Below are 20,793 nucleotides of genomic sequence, written 5' to 3' on the forward strand. Positions count from 1 at the left end.
GTTGTTGGTGGTGTTGCTGATGATGGCTATTCTAACAGGGGTGAGATGGAATCTTAGTGTGGTTTTAATTTGCATTTCCTTTATTGCTAGAGATGGTGAGCATTTTTTCATGTGTTTTTTGGCCATTTGAATTTCTTCTTTTGAGAAAGTTCTGTTCAGTTCACTTGTCCATTCCTTTATTGGTTCATTAGTTTTGGGAGAATTTAGTTTTTTAAGTTCCCTGTATATTCTGGTTATCAGTCCTTTGTCTGATGTATAATTGGCAAATATTTTCTCCCACTCTGTGGGTGTTCTCTTCAGTTTAGAGACCATTTCTTTTGATGAACAGAAGCTTTTTAGTTTTATGAAGTCACATTTATCTATGCTATCTCTTAGTTGCTGTGCTGCTGGGGTTTCGTTGAGAAAGTTCTTACCTATACCTACTAACTCCAGAGTATTTCCTACTCTTTCCTGTATCACCTTTAGAGTTTGGGGTCTGATATTAAGATCCTTGATCCATTTTGAGTTAATCTTGATATAAGGTGATATACATGGATCTAGTTTCAGTTTTTTGCAGACTGCTAACCAGTTTTCCCAGCAGTTTTTGTTGAAGAGGCTGCTATTTCTCCATTGTATATTTTTAGCTCCTTTGTCAAAGACAAGTTGGTTATAGTTGTTTGGCTTCATATCTGGGTCCTCTATTCTGTTCCACTAGTCTGTTTTTGTGCCAGTACCATGCTGTTTTTATTGCTACTGCTTTGTAATATAGTTTGAAATCAGGTATTGTGATACCTCCTGCATTGTTCTTTTGACTGAGTATTGCCTTGGCTATTCGTGGCCTCTTGTGTTTCCATATAAATATCACACAAGGTTTTTCAATCTCTTTAATGAATGTCATTGGAATTTTGATGGGGATCGCATTAAACATGTAGATTACTTTTGGGAGTATCGACATTTTTACTATGTTGATTCTACCAATCCATGAGCATGGGAGATCTCTCCACTTTCTATAGTCTTCCTCAATCTCTTTCTTCAGAAGTGTATAGTTTTCCTTATAGAGGTCTTTCCCATCTTTTGTTAGGTTTACACCTAGGTATTTGATTTTTTTTGAGGCTATTGTAAATGGAATTGTTTTCATACATTCTTTTTCAGTTTGCTCATTGTTATTGTATAGAAATGCTAATGATTTTTCCATGTTGATTTTATATCCTGCTACCTTGCTATAGCTATTGACGATGTCTAGAAGCTTCTGAGTAGAATTTTTTGGGTCTTTAAGGTATAGATCATGTCGTCTGCAAATAGGGATATTTTGACAGTTTCTTTACCTATTTGTATTCCTTTTATTCCTTCTTCTTGCCTAATTGCTCTGGCTAGGAATTCTAGTACTATGTTGAATAGGAGTGGAGATAGTGGGCATCCTTGTCTGGTTCCTGATTTTAGAGGGAATGGTTTCAGTTTTTCTCTGTTATAATGCTGGCTGTAGGTTTGTCATATATAGCTTTTATAATGTTGAGGTACTTTCCTTCTGTTCCTAGTTTTCTTAGAGCTTTTATCATGAAATGGTGTTGGATCTTATCAAAGGCTTTTTCTGCATCTATTGAGATGATCAAGTGGTTTTTGTCTTTGCTTCTGTTAATGTGGTTTATTACGTTTATTGATTTTCATATGTTGAACCACCCCTGCATCCCTGGGATGAAGCTTCCTTGGTCGTGGTGAATAATCTTTTTGATGTGTTGTTGAATTCAGTTTGCCATTATTTTGTTGAGGATTTTTGTATCAATGTTCATTAAGGAGATTGGCCTATAATTCTCCTTTTTGGAGGTGTCTTTGCCTGGTTTTGGGATAAGTGTAATACTGGCTTCATAAAATGTGTTTGGCAGTTTTCCTTCCCTTTCTATTTCATGGAACAGTTTAAGGAGGGTTGGTATCAGTTCTTCTTTAAAGGTCTGATAGAATTCAGCAGAGAATCCATCAGGTCCTGGACTTTTCTTTTTGGGGAGACTCTTGATTGCTGCTTCAATTTCATTTTGTGTTATAGGTCTATTCAGGTGATTAATTTCCTCTTGGTTCAGTTTTGGATGATCATATGTATCTAGAAATCTGTCCATTTCTTTTAGATTTTCAAATTTATTTGAATATAGGTTCTCAAAGTAGTCTCTGACGATTTCCTGGACTTCCATGGTGTTTGTTGTTATCTCCCCTTTTGCATACCTGATTCTACTAATTTGGGTTTTTTCTCTCCTCATTTTAGTCAGGTTTGCCAGGGTTCTATCGATCTTGTTTATTTTTTCAAAGAACCAACTTTTTGCTTCATTAATTCTTTGTATGGTTTTTTTGGTTTCTATTTTGTTGATTTCAGCTCTTATTTTTATTATTTCTCTCCTTCTATTTGTTTTGGGATTTGCTTGTTCTTGTTTTTCTAGGAGTTTGAGATGTATCATTAGGTCATTGATTTGGGATCTTTCAGTCTTTTTAATATATGCACTCATGGCTATAAACTTTCCTCTCAGGACTGCCTTACCTGTGTCCCATAGGTTCCGGTAGGTTGTGTTTTCATTTTCATTGACTTCCAGGAACTTTTTAATTTCCTCTTTTATTGCATCGATGATCCATTCTTCATTAAGTAATGAGTTATTTAGTTTCCAGCTGTTTGCATGTTTTTTGTCTTTACTTTTGTTGTTGAGTTCTACTTTTACTGCATTGTGGTCAGATAGTATGCACGGTATTATTTCTATTTTCTTATATTTGCTGAGGCTTGCTTTGTGCCCTAGGATATGATCTATTTTGGAGAAAGTTCCATGGGCTGCTGAGAAGAATGTATATTGTGTACAGGTTGGATGAAATGTTCTGTAGACATCTACTAGGTCCATTTGATCTATTGCGTATTTTAGATCTTGGATTTCTTTATTGATTTTTTGTTTGGATGACCTATGTATTGATGATAATGGGGTGTTAAAGTCTCCCACAACCACTGTGTTGGTGTTTATATATGCTTTTAGATCTTTCAGGGTATGTTTGATGAAATTGGGTGCGTTGACATTGGGTGCATACAGATTGATGATTATTATTTCCTTTTGGTCTATTTCCCTTTTTATTAGTATGGAATGTCCTTCTTTATCTCGTTTGATCAATGTAGGTTTGAAGTCTACTTTGTCAGAGATAAGTATTGCTCCTCCTGCCTGTTTTCGAGGGCCATTGGCTTGGTAAATCTTCTTCCAGCCTTTCATCCTTAGCCTATGTTTATTTCTGTTGGTGAGATGGGTCTCCTGTAAGCAACAAATTGTTGGATCTTCCTTTTTAATCCATTTCATCAAGCGGTATTTTTGATGGGTGAATTAATTCCATTAACATTAAGTGTTAGTACTGATAGGTATGTGGTGATTCCTGCCATTTAGTTGTCTTAGTTGTTTAAAGGTTTGATTGTGTGTACCTAAGTTGAGGTTACTCTCTACTGTCTTGCTTTTTCTTATCCTGTGGTTTGGTGCTGCCTGTCTTTTCATGGTTAAGTTGGGTTTCACTTTCTGTGTGCAGAATCCCTTGAAGAATCCTTTGTAGGGGGGTGGCTTTGTGGTCACATATTGTTTTAGTTTCTGCTTATCATGGAAGACTTTTATTGCTCCATCTATTTTGAATGATACTTTTGCTGGGTAGAGTATCCTGAGGTTGAAGTTATTTTCATTCAGTGCCCGGAAGATCTCACCCCACGCTCTTCTTGCTTTTAATGTTTCTGTTGAGAAGTCTGCTGTGATTTTGATGGGTTTACCTTTGTATGTTACTTGTTTTTTCTCTCTTACAGCCTTCAATATTCTTTCCTTAGTTTCTGAACTTGTTGTTTTAATGATGATATGTCGTGGAGTAGTTCTATTTTGATCTGGTCTGTTTGGTGTCCTGGAGGTCTCTTGCATCTGTATGGGAATATCTTTCTCTAGATTTGGGAAATTTTCTGTTATTATTTTGTTAAATATATTATGCATTCCCTTTGCTTGCACCTCTTCTCCTTCTTCGATGCCCATGATTCTCAAGTTTGGTCTTTTGATGGAGTCGGTGAATTCTTGCATTTTCTTTTCACAGGTCTTGATTTGTTTAATTAATAGTTCTTCGGTTTTTCCTTTAATTTCCATTTCATCTTCAACTTATGAGATTCTGTCTTCTGTTTGTTCTATTCTGATGGATTGGCCTTCCGTTTTGTTTTGCAATTCTGTTTTGTTCTTTTTTCTGAGGTTTTCCGTATCCTTGCTGTTTTCCTCTTTAATGTTGTCTATTTTTGTCCTGAGTTCATTTATCTGTTTATTAATTGTGTTCTCTCTTTCACTTTGGTGTTTATACAGTGCTTCTATGGTTTCCTTTATTTCTTCTTTTGCTTTTTCAAATTCTCTATTTTTGTTGTCTTGGAATTTCTTGAGTGTCTCCTGTACATTTTGGTTGCCCCTATCCAGTATCAACTCTATAAAATTCTCAATGAGTACTTGTAGTATGTCTTCTTTTAAATTATTCTTGTGGGCTTCATTGGGACCTTTGGCATAGTTTATCTTCATTTTGTTGGAGTCTGGATCTGAGTACCTGTTTTCTTCATTCCCCTCTAGCTCCTGTACTAATTTTTTGCTGTGGGGAAACTGGTTTTCCTGTTTTTTCTGTCTTCCCGTCATTGTCTTTGGTGGTGTTACTGTCCCTGTATTGTGTGCAATTAAGTATTTTCTAGCTTGTAATAATAACAATGGTAATATTTAGAATGGAAGGGTGAGCTGAGATGGAAAGCAAGAAGTTAAAGAAATGGGAAAAACAAATATACAGACTGGAAGGAGAAAACAGAACAAGGTATCAGACAAGAAGATTGCAAAGGTATAAACAGGGAGCTTTAGTGTACTAATCGACAGTAAGCTGAACAGACATTAGAGAAACAGAGAGAGGATTGAAAATCAAAAATAAAAAAAATAAAAGTAAGAATAAAAATAAAAAATAAGTAAATGAAAGAAAAATCTATTTGTAAAAATGTATTAAAATAAAATGAAAAAATAGGAAATTTTAAAAAAACCAAAAAACCAAAAAACCTCCAAGTTCAAATGCAGTGAAGTCTCAGTCTCCAATCCTGGAGATGGTGCCTCAGATGTTGTTCTGTAGTTGTCTCATCAAAGGGGACGCATAAAGTAGAACAAAACTACACACACCTGCACAAAAAAAACCCCACCTAGTGTCACAAGTTCAAATGCCATACAGTTTCAGTAAGTTTTTCAGCTTGCAGGTGTAATTCGGTTGTTCTCTCATCAAAGGTAGGGAGAAAAAGAGAAAAAAAAAAGAGTCTGGAGACAGTTCTGAGAATGGAATCTGCAGCTGTGGCTTGCCTGCCTGCTGCTGTCAGTCTGCTGTTGCTGGAGGCGTTATTTATGCAGATCTCTGGGGTGAGCTTAGTACTTACCTGGCCCTGCAGGCTTTGTTTACTCAGAGTTCTCCTGTATGCAAGCCTCTGCTACAGGCTTTCCCCTTTCCAAGCACTGGGAAAGGTGATACTGCACCCGCATTGTCAGGCCTGCATGTTTATTTATAGTTCATGTGGAAGGTGGGTCTTCCCCTCTCTCCTGTGCAGTTGTCCTCCCACCTCCGCTTTCACAAGCTTTCCTGCTCCTGATTACTGGGTGGTGCTGCTGCTCCTGCCAGCCGCCATGTTTGTTTACCGTTCATGTGGGAAGTGGGTCTTCCCTCCTCTCCTGTGGAGTTTTCCTCCCTCCACCACTCTCACAAGCTTCCCTGCTCCTGGTTGCTGGCGGCCCGGGGTCCCTCCTTGTTTCTCCATTTAATGTGAAGTGGAGATTCTCTGCACCGGCTACAGGTGTGGAAGGTCAAAGTTATGCCTTTTCTCAGTGATTATGCCTGCAAAATGTGTCTCCATTGTCTCTCCAAGATTTCACTACAGGAGGCTCGCTTTCGGCTTCCTCCCTCTAGCCTCCATCTTGGAATCCCTACACACAAAATTTTAAACAAGTGTGGTTGTAGTTTGAAAAACATTTGCATTCTGATTTTTCACTAATATTTGTAAAAATTATATGTGCCTTTCCATAATAATAGTAAAACATTTCACTTTGAAGGCAAGAAATATATCATCATATCTTCTTTTCCAAAATTCAAGTATTTTTCATGTCCTGTGCTTTAGCAATCATTCATATATTCATTTAACAAATACTTAGGAAACATTTACACTATATTCTGAGCCCTTTAATAAAAATACTCGTTTCTCTGTGGGCTTTTTCTTGCAGGGTTTTCTATATTACACCTTCTTTTCCACCCTTGGGAAGGTATCAGTACTGAGCCTTTGGAGCCTGGTGGAGAGAAATTTCCCTTCTCAATTCTTTGTCCAAATTGCATATTCTTTCTAGTTCAAGAATTATCCTCCTGGCTAAGAAATAGCATTGGCAGGCCCTGCAGAGATACAGCTTCCTCTCTTTGGAATTATGCTACAGGTCATCATCTTGTAGGCTCATTTGATTTACAGAAGGAGATGCACATATTGCTCCAGATTAATGGATTCCAAGTAGATCACTTGTGCTGAGAATGAAAATGGCACTAAATTGGCCCCGTGGAACAGTGGTTAAATGATTGGGCTCTCAAGTTTGACAAACTGATTCAAATTCTTGCTGAGCAAAGTTAAAAAGTCATTCAATCCATGGTCTTAGTTTCTTCATCCTTCCTACTTTAATTTCATTGATGGGATTAAATGAGATGAAGTGGGTCAGACATTGAGTACTGTACCTGCACAAAGGAAGAACTTGGTTTATGTGAGCTGTGTTGTTGATTGAAAGAGATTAAGCTGAGATTATAGATATCTGATACAAGTGTCATTTACTACAATTTAATAACTATCAGGAAACAATACAAATACAAACTGAAAACCAAACCCAAAGCACTCTCTCAATGAGCGTGCACTGATGGACATAGAAGAATTTCAGTTAATGTTTTATAAGTTCCTGTGTTTGTAAAATACATTTCACTATGAAATCCCTTGATAATGCCAGTATTGGTTGGCTATAGAGAACACCATACTGAAGGCTTACTGTGATTTTGGAGATATGTTATGATGAATATGACTTGACTAGTGGTATATTTCTATCCATGTAGCAATAAATGATTTTATAACAGGGTTCTAGTGCATGTTTTGGCCAACATCACTGATCTAAAGGATGGGATTTTAAAGAACAACTGTGAGAGTTGGAGGTGGGTGTGGCTCAAGTGATAGAGTACCTGCCTAGCAAGTATAAGGTGTTGAGTTTAAACCCCAGTGCTGCCAAAACAACAATAGAAAGAAAAAATGTGGCTCTGAAAAACATGATTTCAAATTCATTGTACCTTGGCACTTTAGAAGAGCTCTTAGAGAGCATCTGGTTCTACTCTCTTATTTTATAGATGAAATCATTGGGTGCTCAAGATGCTAAGTGAGTTGATAAAACTGCAATTAGTGGATTCTAGAACCTAGTGTATTCTGAATCCTAATCTAGTACTATTCTTACACTCCAGGAAGTCTTCATATAAACGACATGAAGCTACATGTCTAAAACGCTCTCACCTCACCTGAGTACAGGATGAACATATGACTCTCCAGGTCTCCAGAGAGCCCATAAGCTCATTAGGGTCACAGAGTGACTCGGCCATGCCTTAATATGTCCACAAAAATTGAATATTTTCATATTTATAAAAATTTATCCCTGGCATGCTCCATCTATCTTCCCAGAAGCCTTGTTTGCATATCCAGATTTTTTACCCAGCAAAGTGCCATGCATATATACATATATTAAATATTTTATATTTAATATAATAAAGTATATTGAATAATGTATAATAATTAATACATTGATTTTTTTTTCCCTCATCTCTCTGTTTGGGGTTCAATGAGGTCTAACATTCAATTGAGCCACCCCCAAAACCACCCGTATCCACATCTGAACTCACCACATTTCTACCAGGTCTTAGAACACTTGGATATTCCACATATATAAATGAAACATAAGGAAGCAAACCTTTAATTAATACTCTTTTTGTTTTTAAATATACAACTTAACACATTCTTTCTTACTTTCTGCTATTTAATGAGTAAACCCTTTGCCCTTTTTTATGTTCTGGCACATATACAGTTGTATTTCCTCCAAGATGAGTGTCAGAAGGTATGCATATACCATCAGTTACCTACTTCTGAGTTTCAATATTGTTTCTTTTTTAATGTTTGAATATATAACACTTGTATCATAGAATCTAAAATTAATTTTGCTCTTTATTGCCCTGAAGATTAATTTAGTTAATATTATAAAGGATTTAGAATAGTTTTTGCTACATAGGACTATGTTAAATCAATAATTATTTGAGAATCTTAGGATATCCTTTGAAGTAGTGTCATCATTTATATATTCTGCCTACTTTAGGTTCAAGATATTGATTACTGTTAGTTTGATAAAATCTGAAGAACTTATATGACTTTCTTCTTTTCAGACATCAATTTTCACCCCAGCCTTTGGATCAGAAACTAAGGTCAGAATAAATAGTAACATGAAAACTGAAGAAGTAATAAAACAACTTCTCCAAAAATTTAAGGTAATCTTTTTTTTACTAAACTGTGCTGTAAAAATCTTGAAATATTTTAACTGTAGAGACATAAATGAACTCTTCTGAAAAAAAATGAAGACTTAAATTTAAGTTATATGTACAGTTCAGAAGGACTCTTTCCTCCAGAAAATTTGTGTTTGGTTGACTTAGAAAACATCAAATAAAAACAAATAATTATGTTTGTTATTTTTTTCCATTGATAGATTGAGAACAGTCCTCAGGATTTTGCTCTTTACATTATTTTTGCATCAGGAGGTAAGAAAACTTGATCACTCTTTGTATCCAACTCCAGTGTGTTACAGTTTTTTGTGTATGGGGAAAAGAGCATTTTACTTTATTCTGTGAAAAAAGGAAAAAAGGCAGGGAGGGAAGGAAAGGTAGGAAAAAGGGAAAGAGTTTTTGTTGTTGGTAGAGATGGTTGGTTCTGGGGACGAAACCAAGGACCTTGTGCATGCAAATCACACACTCTACTCCTGAGCTCCAGCCTCGGCCCTATAGGAAATGATTTTAGAGTATTATTTATATCCCACAATATCAGAGAAAAATAACCTAAGAATGAAGTATCCTCATCAAAGAGTTCATAATGCTTTTGGCCAAGCATTAAGTTATCTTAATGGAGATCTGAACCCTCAGGAATCCATGGAGGGGTCTCGAGGAGCTGTTGGGTACTCATGTCTGTTACCTCTGTACTTCTTTGGTCTGGCTTTCCCTTCTTACACCAGCTTTTGTGGGAGTTATCACTACATAACAGTTTCTCTCTGGCTTTGTTATTGCCACTTTCTTACTCAGCACAGAGTCTAAGGCATTGGAGGAGTGTTATCTCTTCCACAGTAGAGAACTGGGTTCAGAACTTGGTGAACAATCTTGAAATATGCATTTTCAGTAATAATTCCAGATGATAATGAAGCAAAAAGCTCTGTGATATCAAGAATGGATCAAACTGAGGCTATAAAACCAAGTTAACATTAGACCTAGAGGTCAGAAGAGGATTCTGGTGGGTTAAGAAGTGCAGCTTAACCATCAGAGTTCCCTGTTGGTTCAGAAAGGGCCGAGGAGTTAAAACAGTAAGCAGGCTCTGTGGAAACAGGAAAGGATAATGTCACTCTAATTGTGGGAAAGCCAAGTTTTTTCATTCTAGACCCCCTCTTGACTTTTTTACCTGGGATAAATCCAGGGATGAGAACAGTTTTGACTATTCTTATTTGAGGAAGGAAGGAAGAGGAGGGAAGAATGAGGAAAGAAGATGAATGTAAAAACACTGTTTTTTATTTCGTGCTTCATTTTGATAAAAATGAAATCCTAGATGTGAAACAACATCGACAGGAAGCTAAAAGTACTTTTGAGGTGTGGGTATTTATTATAACTTTTAGAAATTTAAAGTTCTGGGAATATACCAATTTTTCTTTCTCTATTTCATTTTCATGGCTGAATGGATGAAGCACACAGATAAATGAAATAATAAAAATATTGAACTCAAAAGCATTTTCTATCTATGTTAAGGACTAGCCACAAATTCAATGTGAGAAAAGAGAGAAAGGAAAAATTTAAGATAATTACAAGGTTTTGTTCTAAACAACTGGAAAGATGGAATTATATTAACTGAGCTTGGAAATAAATATTTGTTATATGAGTGACTGAATAAATGAAAGAAAAATTATGAAGACTTGATGTGTTTTGCCTTATAAAAGGCATAAATAGGACTGGAGATTTTTGTAAACAATCTAGTCATCAGCAAGGTTGAATTCTTTGAAATATCAAGTCAAATCTTATGGTATATTAATAGAAAGAAGTTCACTTATAGTTTAAAGATTTTATTTCAATTTACAGTGATTTCCCCCTTAACAGAAGTCTTGCTTTCCGTTGTTTCAATTACCTGAAGCCAACCTGAGTCCAAAAATATTAAATGGAAAATATCAAATTAGTGTGTGTTCCTGAAATAAACAATTCATAAGTTTTAAGTTGTGTGCTATTCTGAGCAGAATGATGAACTCTTGTATCATCACTTGCTATCTAAGCCAGGAGGTGAATCATCCCTTTGTCTATGGTACCCACATTGGATACACCTAGTAGCCTCTTGTTTATTTGATCAAATGCTGAGGTACTGTCGTGTTGATGTTCTAATAACCCTTCTTTTGCTTAATAGTGGTCCCAAAGTACAAAAGTAGTGATCCTGACAATTTTATTAGGATATGTTGCTATATGTTCTATTTAATTATTGTTAGTGTCTTACTGTGTCTAGTTTATAAATTAAACTTTATCATAGGTATGTATAAATAGAAAAAAACATAGCATACATTGCAGCACTGGGGTAATGGAAACCCTGCCCATTGATAAGGGGAGACTACTGTATTCTTTTGAGTGCACCCTGTTGTTGGTTCTTTGGGGGTCTTATTGCTTCCAAAATGAGGTAAAGATAGAAAATAAATGGGAAAATAATCTTTCTTATTTTTCTCTAAGATGAACTGCTTACTGTGGTCAATTCTTATTTATTTGCAGAGCAGAGACGCCTAAAGAAGACAGATGTTCCACTCCTGCAGAGGCTTCTACAAGGACCTTCCAAAAATAATGCCCGCCTTTTCCTCATGGATAAAGATGCAGAAGAAATTAGCAGAGATGTAAGGATAACATCACCCTGAATCTGACTTTGAATCTTCCTGCCTGAATTAGCAACTCTCACATAAATTTTTTCTGCTTTCTTTTTTGTTTTTCTCTTTCTCAGGTGGCTCAATACATTAACTTTCATTTTACTTTCTTGGAATCCATTCTTCAAAAGTTAAATGAAGAAGAGAAAAGAGATATTCAAAGAACAATAACAAAGTAAGTCAAGAGTATACACCTGGACACTTGGACCTTCAATTGGTTCAATGCACAAAATGTGTCCAATTTTTAACCCTCTTCTTCTCCTTATTTTCAGGTTCAATACTGAGAAGGCCATTATATTAAAATATCTTCAAAGTAAACAGTTAGTAAGAACAGAGACAACAGTTTAGCAATACATCTCCATTGCTAAAACATTACAACATAGAGTGTTTACTATTTCATGAATACCTTAGATCTGTACTTGCATTCAAATATATAATGACCTTGAATCTGTAGAAAATTGAATGCCGAAAAGGCTTATTTCTCTTAGTGAGGAAGCTAACTAGGGTTCACAGTTGGACTGAAAATGACATTGAACCTAGTCTCAGTAACTGAAATAAACTTGGTTACTGTGTATTCCAAGAATCTTTACAGTAAAGCATGCAATGATCGTGAATTTAAGTGGCCTTTTCCAATACCATGCAGTTTAAACTTCTTGTAGCTTGAACTCTCAAGACAACCAGAACATCACTGATGGACTCAGAAATGTCTGGAAGTAAAAGCTTCCAGTTAATGAAGTAAACTAGAAGCACATTCTTACACCATCAAAGAACTTATGGAGATAGTGTTCCACAGCTTCTTGAACTCTGGCATTTTCATAAAATTTAGAAATATATTTATATGGGTTTATGACTTTTGACTCTGTGACATCAGAGCTATCTGTCCTTCAGAAAGGAAAAAATTTTGGACTCTGTTAAGAAATCTTAATCCCAGTTTTCCCAGTGTGGGCTTTTCTTTTTTCCCTCCTCTCTGTTTACTGATGACTTTCAAAACTATTTTTAAGCTGTTTTAAAAGTAAATTGAGCTCATTTTCTTTATTTTTCAGACAGCTGTATCACAGAGACTTAATGCATGGACTAGTTAAGACAAGTCTTGGCCACACATACCTATTTGTTAGTGAATAATTACAGTGGATAAACCTGAGTGCCATAGCTGAACCAGGCAGGGTGTCAGGACCTCTTCCCTTGGAGCATCCTTGTCATTCTACAAGATGCTCTCCAGGTATTTGCAGGCCTGCTCAACTCATTTGAAAAAAATACTGAGTGACTTCATTTATTAACTCTGTATTAATTTGGTTTTATAGAACAGCCTTCCATTCCCTAAACTGCATTCTCTAAATTGTATTCCTCAGCAGCATTATACTAAATTGTTTGGTTGTATTACCTATACTAAGGAATAAGGATGTATATAATAAACCCAGTTAGAAGATTAATTATTAACATTAAAATGTGAAGCATTTTCAAGATAAAGGTATTAACTTCTCAGTATCACCAAAACCTAAGCACAATGGAAGCAAAAGTAAAGTGTATTCTTTTTGTGCTAGGAAATCTCTCTTACTGAGTAAAAAGAGGCTTGCATATTTATCCTTCACCGATTGATTAATAAGAAAATTATTTCATTTTACTAAACTAAGGCAAATGTAATAATAGTTAAAATTCAGAATACTTATAAAAAACTCTAAGGTAATATCAAGTACCTTCCAGAAGCAAAAAAACAATCTTTAGTATATTGGAAGTCTGAAAAATGGCAAAGAAATGTACCAAGGTTTGCATAGAGGACAAAAAAAGTAACCGGTATGAAAAAAAAAATTACAGAAGAAGAAATGGAAATGACTACTAAGTATATGAAAAAAAGCTCTATGGACAGTAATAGATACACTGTGATTGATGATATTAACCTGCGTGCAATCAGTCGACAGAAACCATTCACTAATTTAAGTGGGAAAAGTGTAGTGCAAAGAATTATTATGCACTAATAAAAAATTTAAAAATTTTAAAACCAAAGAATTATTAAGCTATCATAGAACAGTAACAATGAAGATTTAAAGAGAACTTTAAAGGGTATTCTGAAGCTGAGGAAGAGAATCCTAGAAGTAAAAACCATGGACTGGGGATTTCAGCATTCATGGAGGAAGGTATGGCCTCAGCCTACTGGGTGGCGATTTACTGGGATGTCCAGGCCAAAGCATGACCACATTTGCCAAGCAAACTGGAGAGGGGACAAGCTGATGTGCTCAAAGTGCTGGGGTTTTGTTAAAGGCAGGCACAAAGAAGGACTTGAGGATGTTGCTCCAGATTGAAATGGGAACTGGAGGGGGCTCTTTTCCAGGAACTTGGTATAACTGTGTATCGTGTGGACTAGTGAACCCTTGAGGCTGTGCAAGACAAGGGTCAGGCAACAGGCTAACTAGATGGGTAGCCCCTTCAGTACTCATATCTGTGCGTGTAAGCCAAGATGAGCAGAAGATACACACAACAGCAATTTGAAAAAAGCTAAGGGACAGGCCTGAGCTGTGCTCCAGGTTAGACTACACTGTCCAAATCAAAAGCTAGAGAAGTAGGTGGACAAACCACACTTGACAGGTAACTAGCACTGGGGAATCCAGTCTGGGCAAAGTAGTAGAGGAAAAAAATCCTATCTCTGGGAGCCCAGCCAGCCAGCTCCCAGAAATCAGTGAAGACCCCTTCCTTCTGTGATGTTTCTCCAGCGCCCTCTGCTGGCAGAGCATATTACTCAACCTGTCAAGGAAACTTTAAGGGCCTGTATTCATTTTCATAGAGAAGCAACAAACTGAATTTGGAGCCAATAGACAATAAAGTAATGACTATCATGTCAACACAACGAAAAGCCTATTATAAAAGATTAAAACGTATTAACTATTCAACAAATCACAATAAACCACTCCAACACCTAGTAGAAAAAGAAATGGGCAGTAATTTTTCTTGAAGACAAGTTAGTAGTAAGTTCATCCTATAATTGTATTTTTATGATCATATCATATGAAAATAATAAGAGATACAAAGACATTCTGCAAAGATATTTATTATGTTATTTATTGTGACAAAAGGAAGTAAAAAACCTAAATGTTCAATGAAAAGAAACAGATTAATTTTACTCAGAGGATGTTATATAGTCATTAGAAATATGTTCGCAAGTAAGTTTTAATTATTGGGCTAAATTCTCCTTAAATGTCTAAATAAGAATATATGTATACATATGCAAAATATTTATTATCCATATGATATGTACTAGTGTATGTATACACTAATATTTGCACATATACACAAAAATGTGTTAAATGTGGTTATGTGTGGATTGTGGAATTATGGGTGATTCATGTTTTTCTAATTTCTCCATATTTATTAAATGTCATATAATTAATTAAATAAGGGACTAAAAGTTGTGATTTGGGGGGAGGAGGGAGCAATGGAAATACAATGGAGGGGTGAACTTGTTCAAGGTAGACTGTACACATTTAGGGAATTATCACAATGAAATCCCCTCATATTATTAATGTATGCTAATTTAAAAATAAGATTAAAAAAGAAAAGTTGTAATTTGAAAGTTGTCAACAAAAAGTAGCAAGTAGATGCACAAAAATTTTCAAACTAATTATTCAAAGGTACATTAACATAGTTCTGTGAGAGTTTTAATGTATACCCATAAAGTCTTTGATTCTTTTCCTTTCAAAAGATGGAGCTTATTCGTCCTCACCTGAAAATGGACTGGACTTGATGATTTCTTTTTATTCTATTTTTATTGAAAAACAGTAATATGTTTGGAGGATTCCTTGTGATATTGTATGTATGCATTGTGGAATAATTAAATCAAGCTAATTAATAGATCTATCACCTCATGTCCTATTTATGATTAGAATATTTAAAACAATTCTTTTAGCAATTAGTGACTTTTAACAAATAGAGGAGAGCAAAAGGGAACATGCAACTTTGGAGATTAGGTTATAGATGTTTACAGTGGTTTCCTCCTTGCTTGCTGTCTCTTAAATCACTTTACTCAGGGGAAGCCAACTGCCATGGCCTGAGAATCCCTGGTGAAAGGCCTTGCAATGAGGCACTGAGAGCTTCTACCTAATACAAGCAGGCACTTGGGGAATCCCATCAACAGATACATGAGTGGGCCATCTTGGAAGTGGATTTTCTAGCTTCATTCAAGCCTTCGGATGATTGGAGCCTTAATTCTTTTTTTAAAAAACTGTTCTTTTTGCTTGGGGCTTGTGTGTGTGTGTGTGTGTGTGTGTGTGTGTGTGTGTGTGTGTGTGGTACTGGGGTTTGAACTCAGGACCTGCTAGGCAGATGCTCTACCACTTGAACCACGCCACCAGCCCCCTGTCTAATTCTTGACCAAAGCTTTGTGAGAAACCCTGAGCCAGAAAATCCAGTACAGCCTCTCCTGGATTCCTGATCCTCAGAAACTGCAAGAGAAGAAACATTTGCTGTGTTATGCTGCTAAATTTTAGGGTAACTTGTTACACAGCATTAGATAACTAATATAATTTCTGGAGCAAGAAATCTGTCTGTTTTAGTTATTTTTGCATAATATGAGACCATAAACTTTTGTCATAAAACATGTTTTCCTTGTTTTAGGTGGTCCAAATATTTCATTACCAGTCATATATTGATTAAAATTAAACTCTAGATGATATATTGTGCTTACTAATGGTAGAGAACCCATTACTCTCATGTCTGTGTACCTTTTGGACATTATATTATGTTGTGTACAGAATGTGCTCAATAAAAGTCAGTTGGATAAAGGAATTATAGTGGGTAAGTTCTCTGAAATATTTTTATAAAATCTCTGTATATGTGCCTCATTTTTCACAAGTCTGATTCAGTAGCTAAAGAAATATAGAAACAGCTGTATGGTTTTCCTTAGCATGAAACTATATTTTAGTATCTCATTACTCTATGAAATACTCATAGACAGTGTTATATATTAATTGAAACTCTAGACTGTGGGATCTGCTTTGGGGCTGTTCACACTGGTTTCACGAACTGAAGAAGAGTCATGAAAGTGGCAGTTGACAAAGTGGAAAAGATAGCAGGTGTAACTATTAGGTTATGGTATATATATGGGAAATAAATGAGGAATGGGGACAGCAAAATCCTTTAATGGCACCCATTTGTACCCTAAATTAATAGTATTTAATATCAGTTAGATTGAGCCACTAGAAATTAGCAATATTTGATCTACAAAACCTGCAATTTTGTGTGGTTCTAATATCATTCACCATTTGATACACACTAAGTACTTTACATATATAATTCATTTAATGCTCATTATAATCCCACAAAGAAATTCTCTTTTTGATGTTGCTGGGATTTGAACTCAGGACCTCATGGTGGCTTAACAGGTGTTCTCACTGATTGAGCCACTCCACCAGCCCAGAAATTATTCTTTCAGCTTCATTTTATAGGTGAAGAAAATAAGCCGTGAAAAGGTTAGGAGATTTGCTAAAGTCTTAAACTGAAGAAATAGGTCAGATTTGAATGTATGGTTCTAGAATCCATGCTCTTAACAGCCATCCATGATGGGGATGTTATGAACATGATTTCTGGGGGATTGGTTCCAGGACCGTATTCACACATCAAAATCTGTGGCTGCTCAAATCCCTTATATAAAATGAAGGAAGGAGTATTTGCATATAATCTAATCTTCCATGCACTTTAAATCATCTCTAGGTTACCTATAATAACTAATACAATGTACATGCTATGTAAATGGTTGTTATACTATATTATTTAGGGAATAATGACATGGACATGTCATTATAGGAATAATGACATGTTTACTACAATCATAATTTTTCCTCAAATATTTTTGTTCTGTGGTTGGTTGTATGCATAAATGTGAAACCACAGACAAGGAGGTCAAACCATATCTACTTCATTAGATGGTTGTGAGAATTCCATAAATAACACATGTAACAGCTGGCACTTTGCACACAAGAGGTTGGTGTGACAAATAGTATCTGTTAAATTAAAACATATGCCCCCACCAACTATTGCAGCCTTCCACTAAGTCTTGCTGGCCACAACTACTCATCCTTACCTTAAAACCAGCCATATGGATCACGCCCATTTCCTAAAGCACCCTCAGCACTTCTCTGTCTGGTGAAGTCATTCCTACTTTCTAGTCAAGGGCAGAAGTCACTTTGCCAATGACCATTCCTGGTCTCTGTGACAATGTGTCATCTCAAATCCCTGTGTACCACAATCTCAGCTCTGCTCTTGTGACACCAGAAATTTGAAATTTGCCTTTTATTATAGTTTGTTATGTTCTTATACCTTCTATAAATTGATTTGCAGTATCAAGCACAGCTTATTGAATGCATGACGCCAGCAAATATTTGTTGGATTTCATTTACTAATGTGTATGAGCATGTTGAAATCACTAGAGCAAGAAAAAAACCAATTATTTAAAGTCAAGTAAAGAGCATTATAATGAGAATTAAAAATTTTGTATTTCTCCAATCAAAATATTTTACTTATTTAGTAAGTACTAAAATATTACTGTCTTTTTATTGCCCAAAAGAATCTAGAAAAATTAAAAATAAGTCCAAATTTTAAGTTCTTTATGTCACTTATGGCAGAATTTCTAAGGAAAAACCTCCTGATCATTTAATCCTCAAATTAATAATAATAGATAAATTATGAGCCCTCAGTGCCATCAACAGCATGTATATAAGGGAAAGAATGGAGGCCAAGCAGTTATGAATAACTTTATTATAAAGCATATCTAATTCAGCTCATCAATAATCATTTTCAGTAGTGGTACAGGCAGAGTTCCAATCGTCCTTGGGGTCTCTTTCCCTGTGGAAGCCCAACAGCCAGTTCTGAGCAAGATGAGGCAGCCGATACCTCTACCTTGGGCTTTTGAAAGCCCTAATGCACTTGAAAAGTGAGAGCTTATGGAGAGAAGGGGAATGCGTGCAGGTTGTCTGAGAGTCAATAAGTAGCTGGCTTAGTAGGAAAGGAGAGACTTAGTGTAGACTGTCTGGACAATGTTCTTGCATAACACTGTGAGCAGCTAAAAAATTATTTTACAGAGTTTCATTTTCAATATTAGATGTGTGTTTCATTATTCATGAAAAATAAATGCTGATCCCAGCAAAGATCTTACACCAGTGCTTTCTGGGATCATTTAGTCTTCTAAGAGAGACTGACACTTCTTCATCAGTTTGGACCCCTAGGGAAAAAAAACAAATATGCTTACCAGAGAGAGAGAATAATCTTAACAATTATGATCCCCAAATAGAAAAATTTTCATGACTTCTGTGTTGTGTGTTTGAGATAGGCTCTGCTAATCCATTTCCTCAAGGTGTTAGGCTTTCCCACTGGCCTAGTACCTTAGCTTAAAGACTCAACTAAGTCTAAGTCCTCTCCCATTTTTAGAACCCCAGATTTGGAATAAATATTTGCTTCCTCCTCACGAAAATGTTGGACTCTCTCACTGCATAATAAAAACAGATAAGCAGCATCTCATTTAATTTTGAAACTAGTCTACACTGATCCCCACCACTGCAGTCTAAAATACCGGGACTCGAGAACAGGCTGCCAGCACTGAATCAGAGAAACTATCCTGATGCACAAACTCCCATAGCCAAGTCCCTCAGTATTACCCAGTGTTCACCTGTATGGTTTTGTTCAAATAAAAATCATTTGTGGAAGCCCAGATAGGTAGATAAATGCAAACTTGTCTTTAGTTAAAATGGAAATAAGACCCTAGAATACTACTGCTATGGCATGTACACACACACACACCCCACTTGAGGGACAGCTGACTGACATTCCTAAGAGCCTCTGGGATTCTGTGAAAAATGGTTAGAAGTCTATTAATTGAGTCTTTCCTCCCACTCAGACAGTCCCACAGTAAATCATTCAGGCAGATTAGAATCTAGTTAGGCTTGTTTTTTTAAATGCCTCTGGAGTTTAAGATATCTTTGCTTCTTTGGTTTTCTTTACTTTTCATGGGAAATTTTCCCATAAGCTTAATCCAAGACCCTCAAATTTAACCTCGTTCATTTATCTCCAAACCTAATAGCAATGGCAGTCTTCCATATCACTCTTTTCTGGCCTCATTTATTGTATAATTCCTAGGTAAATTTCTAATTGATATGGTAACAAATACTGAAAAGATGTTTCTAGCTAAGGTAAGGTAGGGAAAAGAATTCTAGGAAACATATTTTTCTTTTCTGCAATGGTGGAGCTTGAACTCAGAACCTCGTGCATGCTCTTTAAAACTGAGCTACACTTTTAACAAACCTTTTAACAATGAAGAAGGCCCTAAATGAAACGAGAACAGTGATAATAACTGCACAGCTGGAGATAGGGCCCACACAAGACATTTTTATATAAAACAGGGACTCATATGATGGGATGTGGAAAGCAACAAAGAAGGAACAAAGATACTCCTGACACTGAGCCCAAATTTTCCCCTCTTTGACTTTGTAATGTTGGTCCTGCTGGGAGACTGGTAACATGTCACCCAGCCTAGGATTTTGGAAAACATTACCAGTTTACCCTTCTGAATCCCTGGAAACACTGTTTTTAAACCTCTCTCCATTCTGTATACTCTCCAAGCATGACAATTTACTGATATCTTTTTAAAATGTGTTTCTCATCTCTTCTGAAATAAGTGGAATACCAGTAAAAAGTACAGAGAATAAAATCTTAACAGTGCTTTAGTTTTTTAAGCATTGTTTTTGGCTGCTGCCAAACCCAGGTTTCAAACTTCTCACAGATTCTTGAATCCACAATAGTCTTTCAATAAATTCATCTTGACTTAGCCAGAATTTAATCCTATTATTTACAAGTAAAGAACTCTTACTTACATATCAACAGAAGACTATGTGAATATATGGACAAAATAATCTTTAAAAATATAAAGACTGAAAAAGTTATCTGTTCTAAAGAAATATGTGCATACATTCATAAGACAAGCATAAAAAGAAAATGTAGCCCAAAAAAACTAAAAATTTCAAGGGAAAACACAGCATAGGATAATAGAAATAGTCTAACTTACCCAGGATTATAATGAAAAGAAACCCCACAAGGACAGCCACTAGTCAGTCTAAAAATCACTCAATCCAAGCTGAAAATGAAGCCAAATGACTTTTCAAAATATTGCTTTAAGATGCTAGAATTGGGCTGGATTTGGTGGCACATGCTGGTAATCTCAGCAATGCAGGAGGCACAGGTAGGAGGACCATAGTAAGGCTCACCCACACAAAGGTCCCAGACCTTACAAAAAGCAGCCTGTCAGACCTGCTAGGCAGGAAGCATAAGCAGGAAGATCACAGTAAGGCCAGTCTGGTCATGTAAGCAAGACAAAGAGAGAGAGATGAAGAGAGAATAGCGGGGGAATACCTCAAGTGGTAGAGCACCTGCACAGCAAATACAAGACCTGCAGTTCAAACCCCAGTACTTCCAATGGAAAAAAAAAGTAGAATATTTTATTATAGAAACTGTGTAATAAAAACCTGAACATTTTTAATGGTGTGATAAAAGTAGGTGTTTTGTGTTTTACTTATCAACATGACAGTAAAAACAATTAAAAACTCAAAAAAGGATA

General features: G+C 35.9%; 2 protein-coding genes across 10 annotated transcripts in view; one reads left to right on the forward strand and one right to left on the reverse strand.

Annotated features, from left to right (window-relative positions):
• Rassf6 (Ras association domain family member 6) overlaps positions 1-20,793 on the forward strand; it is a 62,301-nt gene that overhangs the window by 36,128 nt on the left and 5,380 nt on the right. For 2 of the 3 annotated variants that reach the window (XM_074042019.1, XM_074042018.1), the window contains 4 exons: positions 8,449-8,550; positions 8,766-8,817; positions 11,059-11,177; positions 11,282-11,379. In XM_074042019.1, the coding sequence (XP_073898120.1) occupies positions 8,449-8,550; positions 8,766-8,817; positions 11,059-11,177; positions 11,282-11,379 (371 nt within the window). Of the gene's footprint in view, positions 1-8,448; positions 8,551-8,765; positions 8,818-11,058; positions 11,178-11,281; positions 11,380-11,476; positions 15,978-20,793 lie in introns of those variants that run through there. The other variant, XM_074042020.1, reaches the window with a different exon arrangement.
• The window catches only part of LOC109678592 (alpha-fetoprotein-like), a 41,619-nt gene continuing 38,753 nt past the window's right edge, over positions 17,928-20,793 (reverse strand). For all 7 annotated transcript variants that reach the window (XM_074042016.1, XM_074042015.1, XM_074042013.1 and 4 more), the window contains one exon: positions 17,928-18,408. In XM_074042016.1, the coding sequence (XP_073898117.1) occupies positions 18,364-18,408 (45 nt within the window). In that variant the 3' untranslated portion in view covers positions 17,928-18,363. The remainder of the gene's footprint in view (positions 18,409-20,793) is intronic.

This window comes from Castor canadensis, chromosome 9 (genome assembly GCF_047511655.1).
Source record: "Castor canadensis chromosome 9, mCasCan1.hap1v2, whole genome shotgun sequence".
Classification (NCBI taxonomy): domain Eukaryota; kingdom Metazoa; phylum Chordata; class Mammalia; order Rodentia; family Castoridae; genus Castor; species Castor canadensis.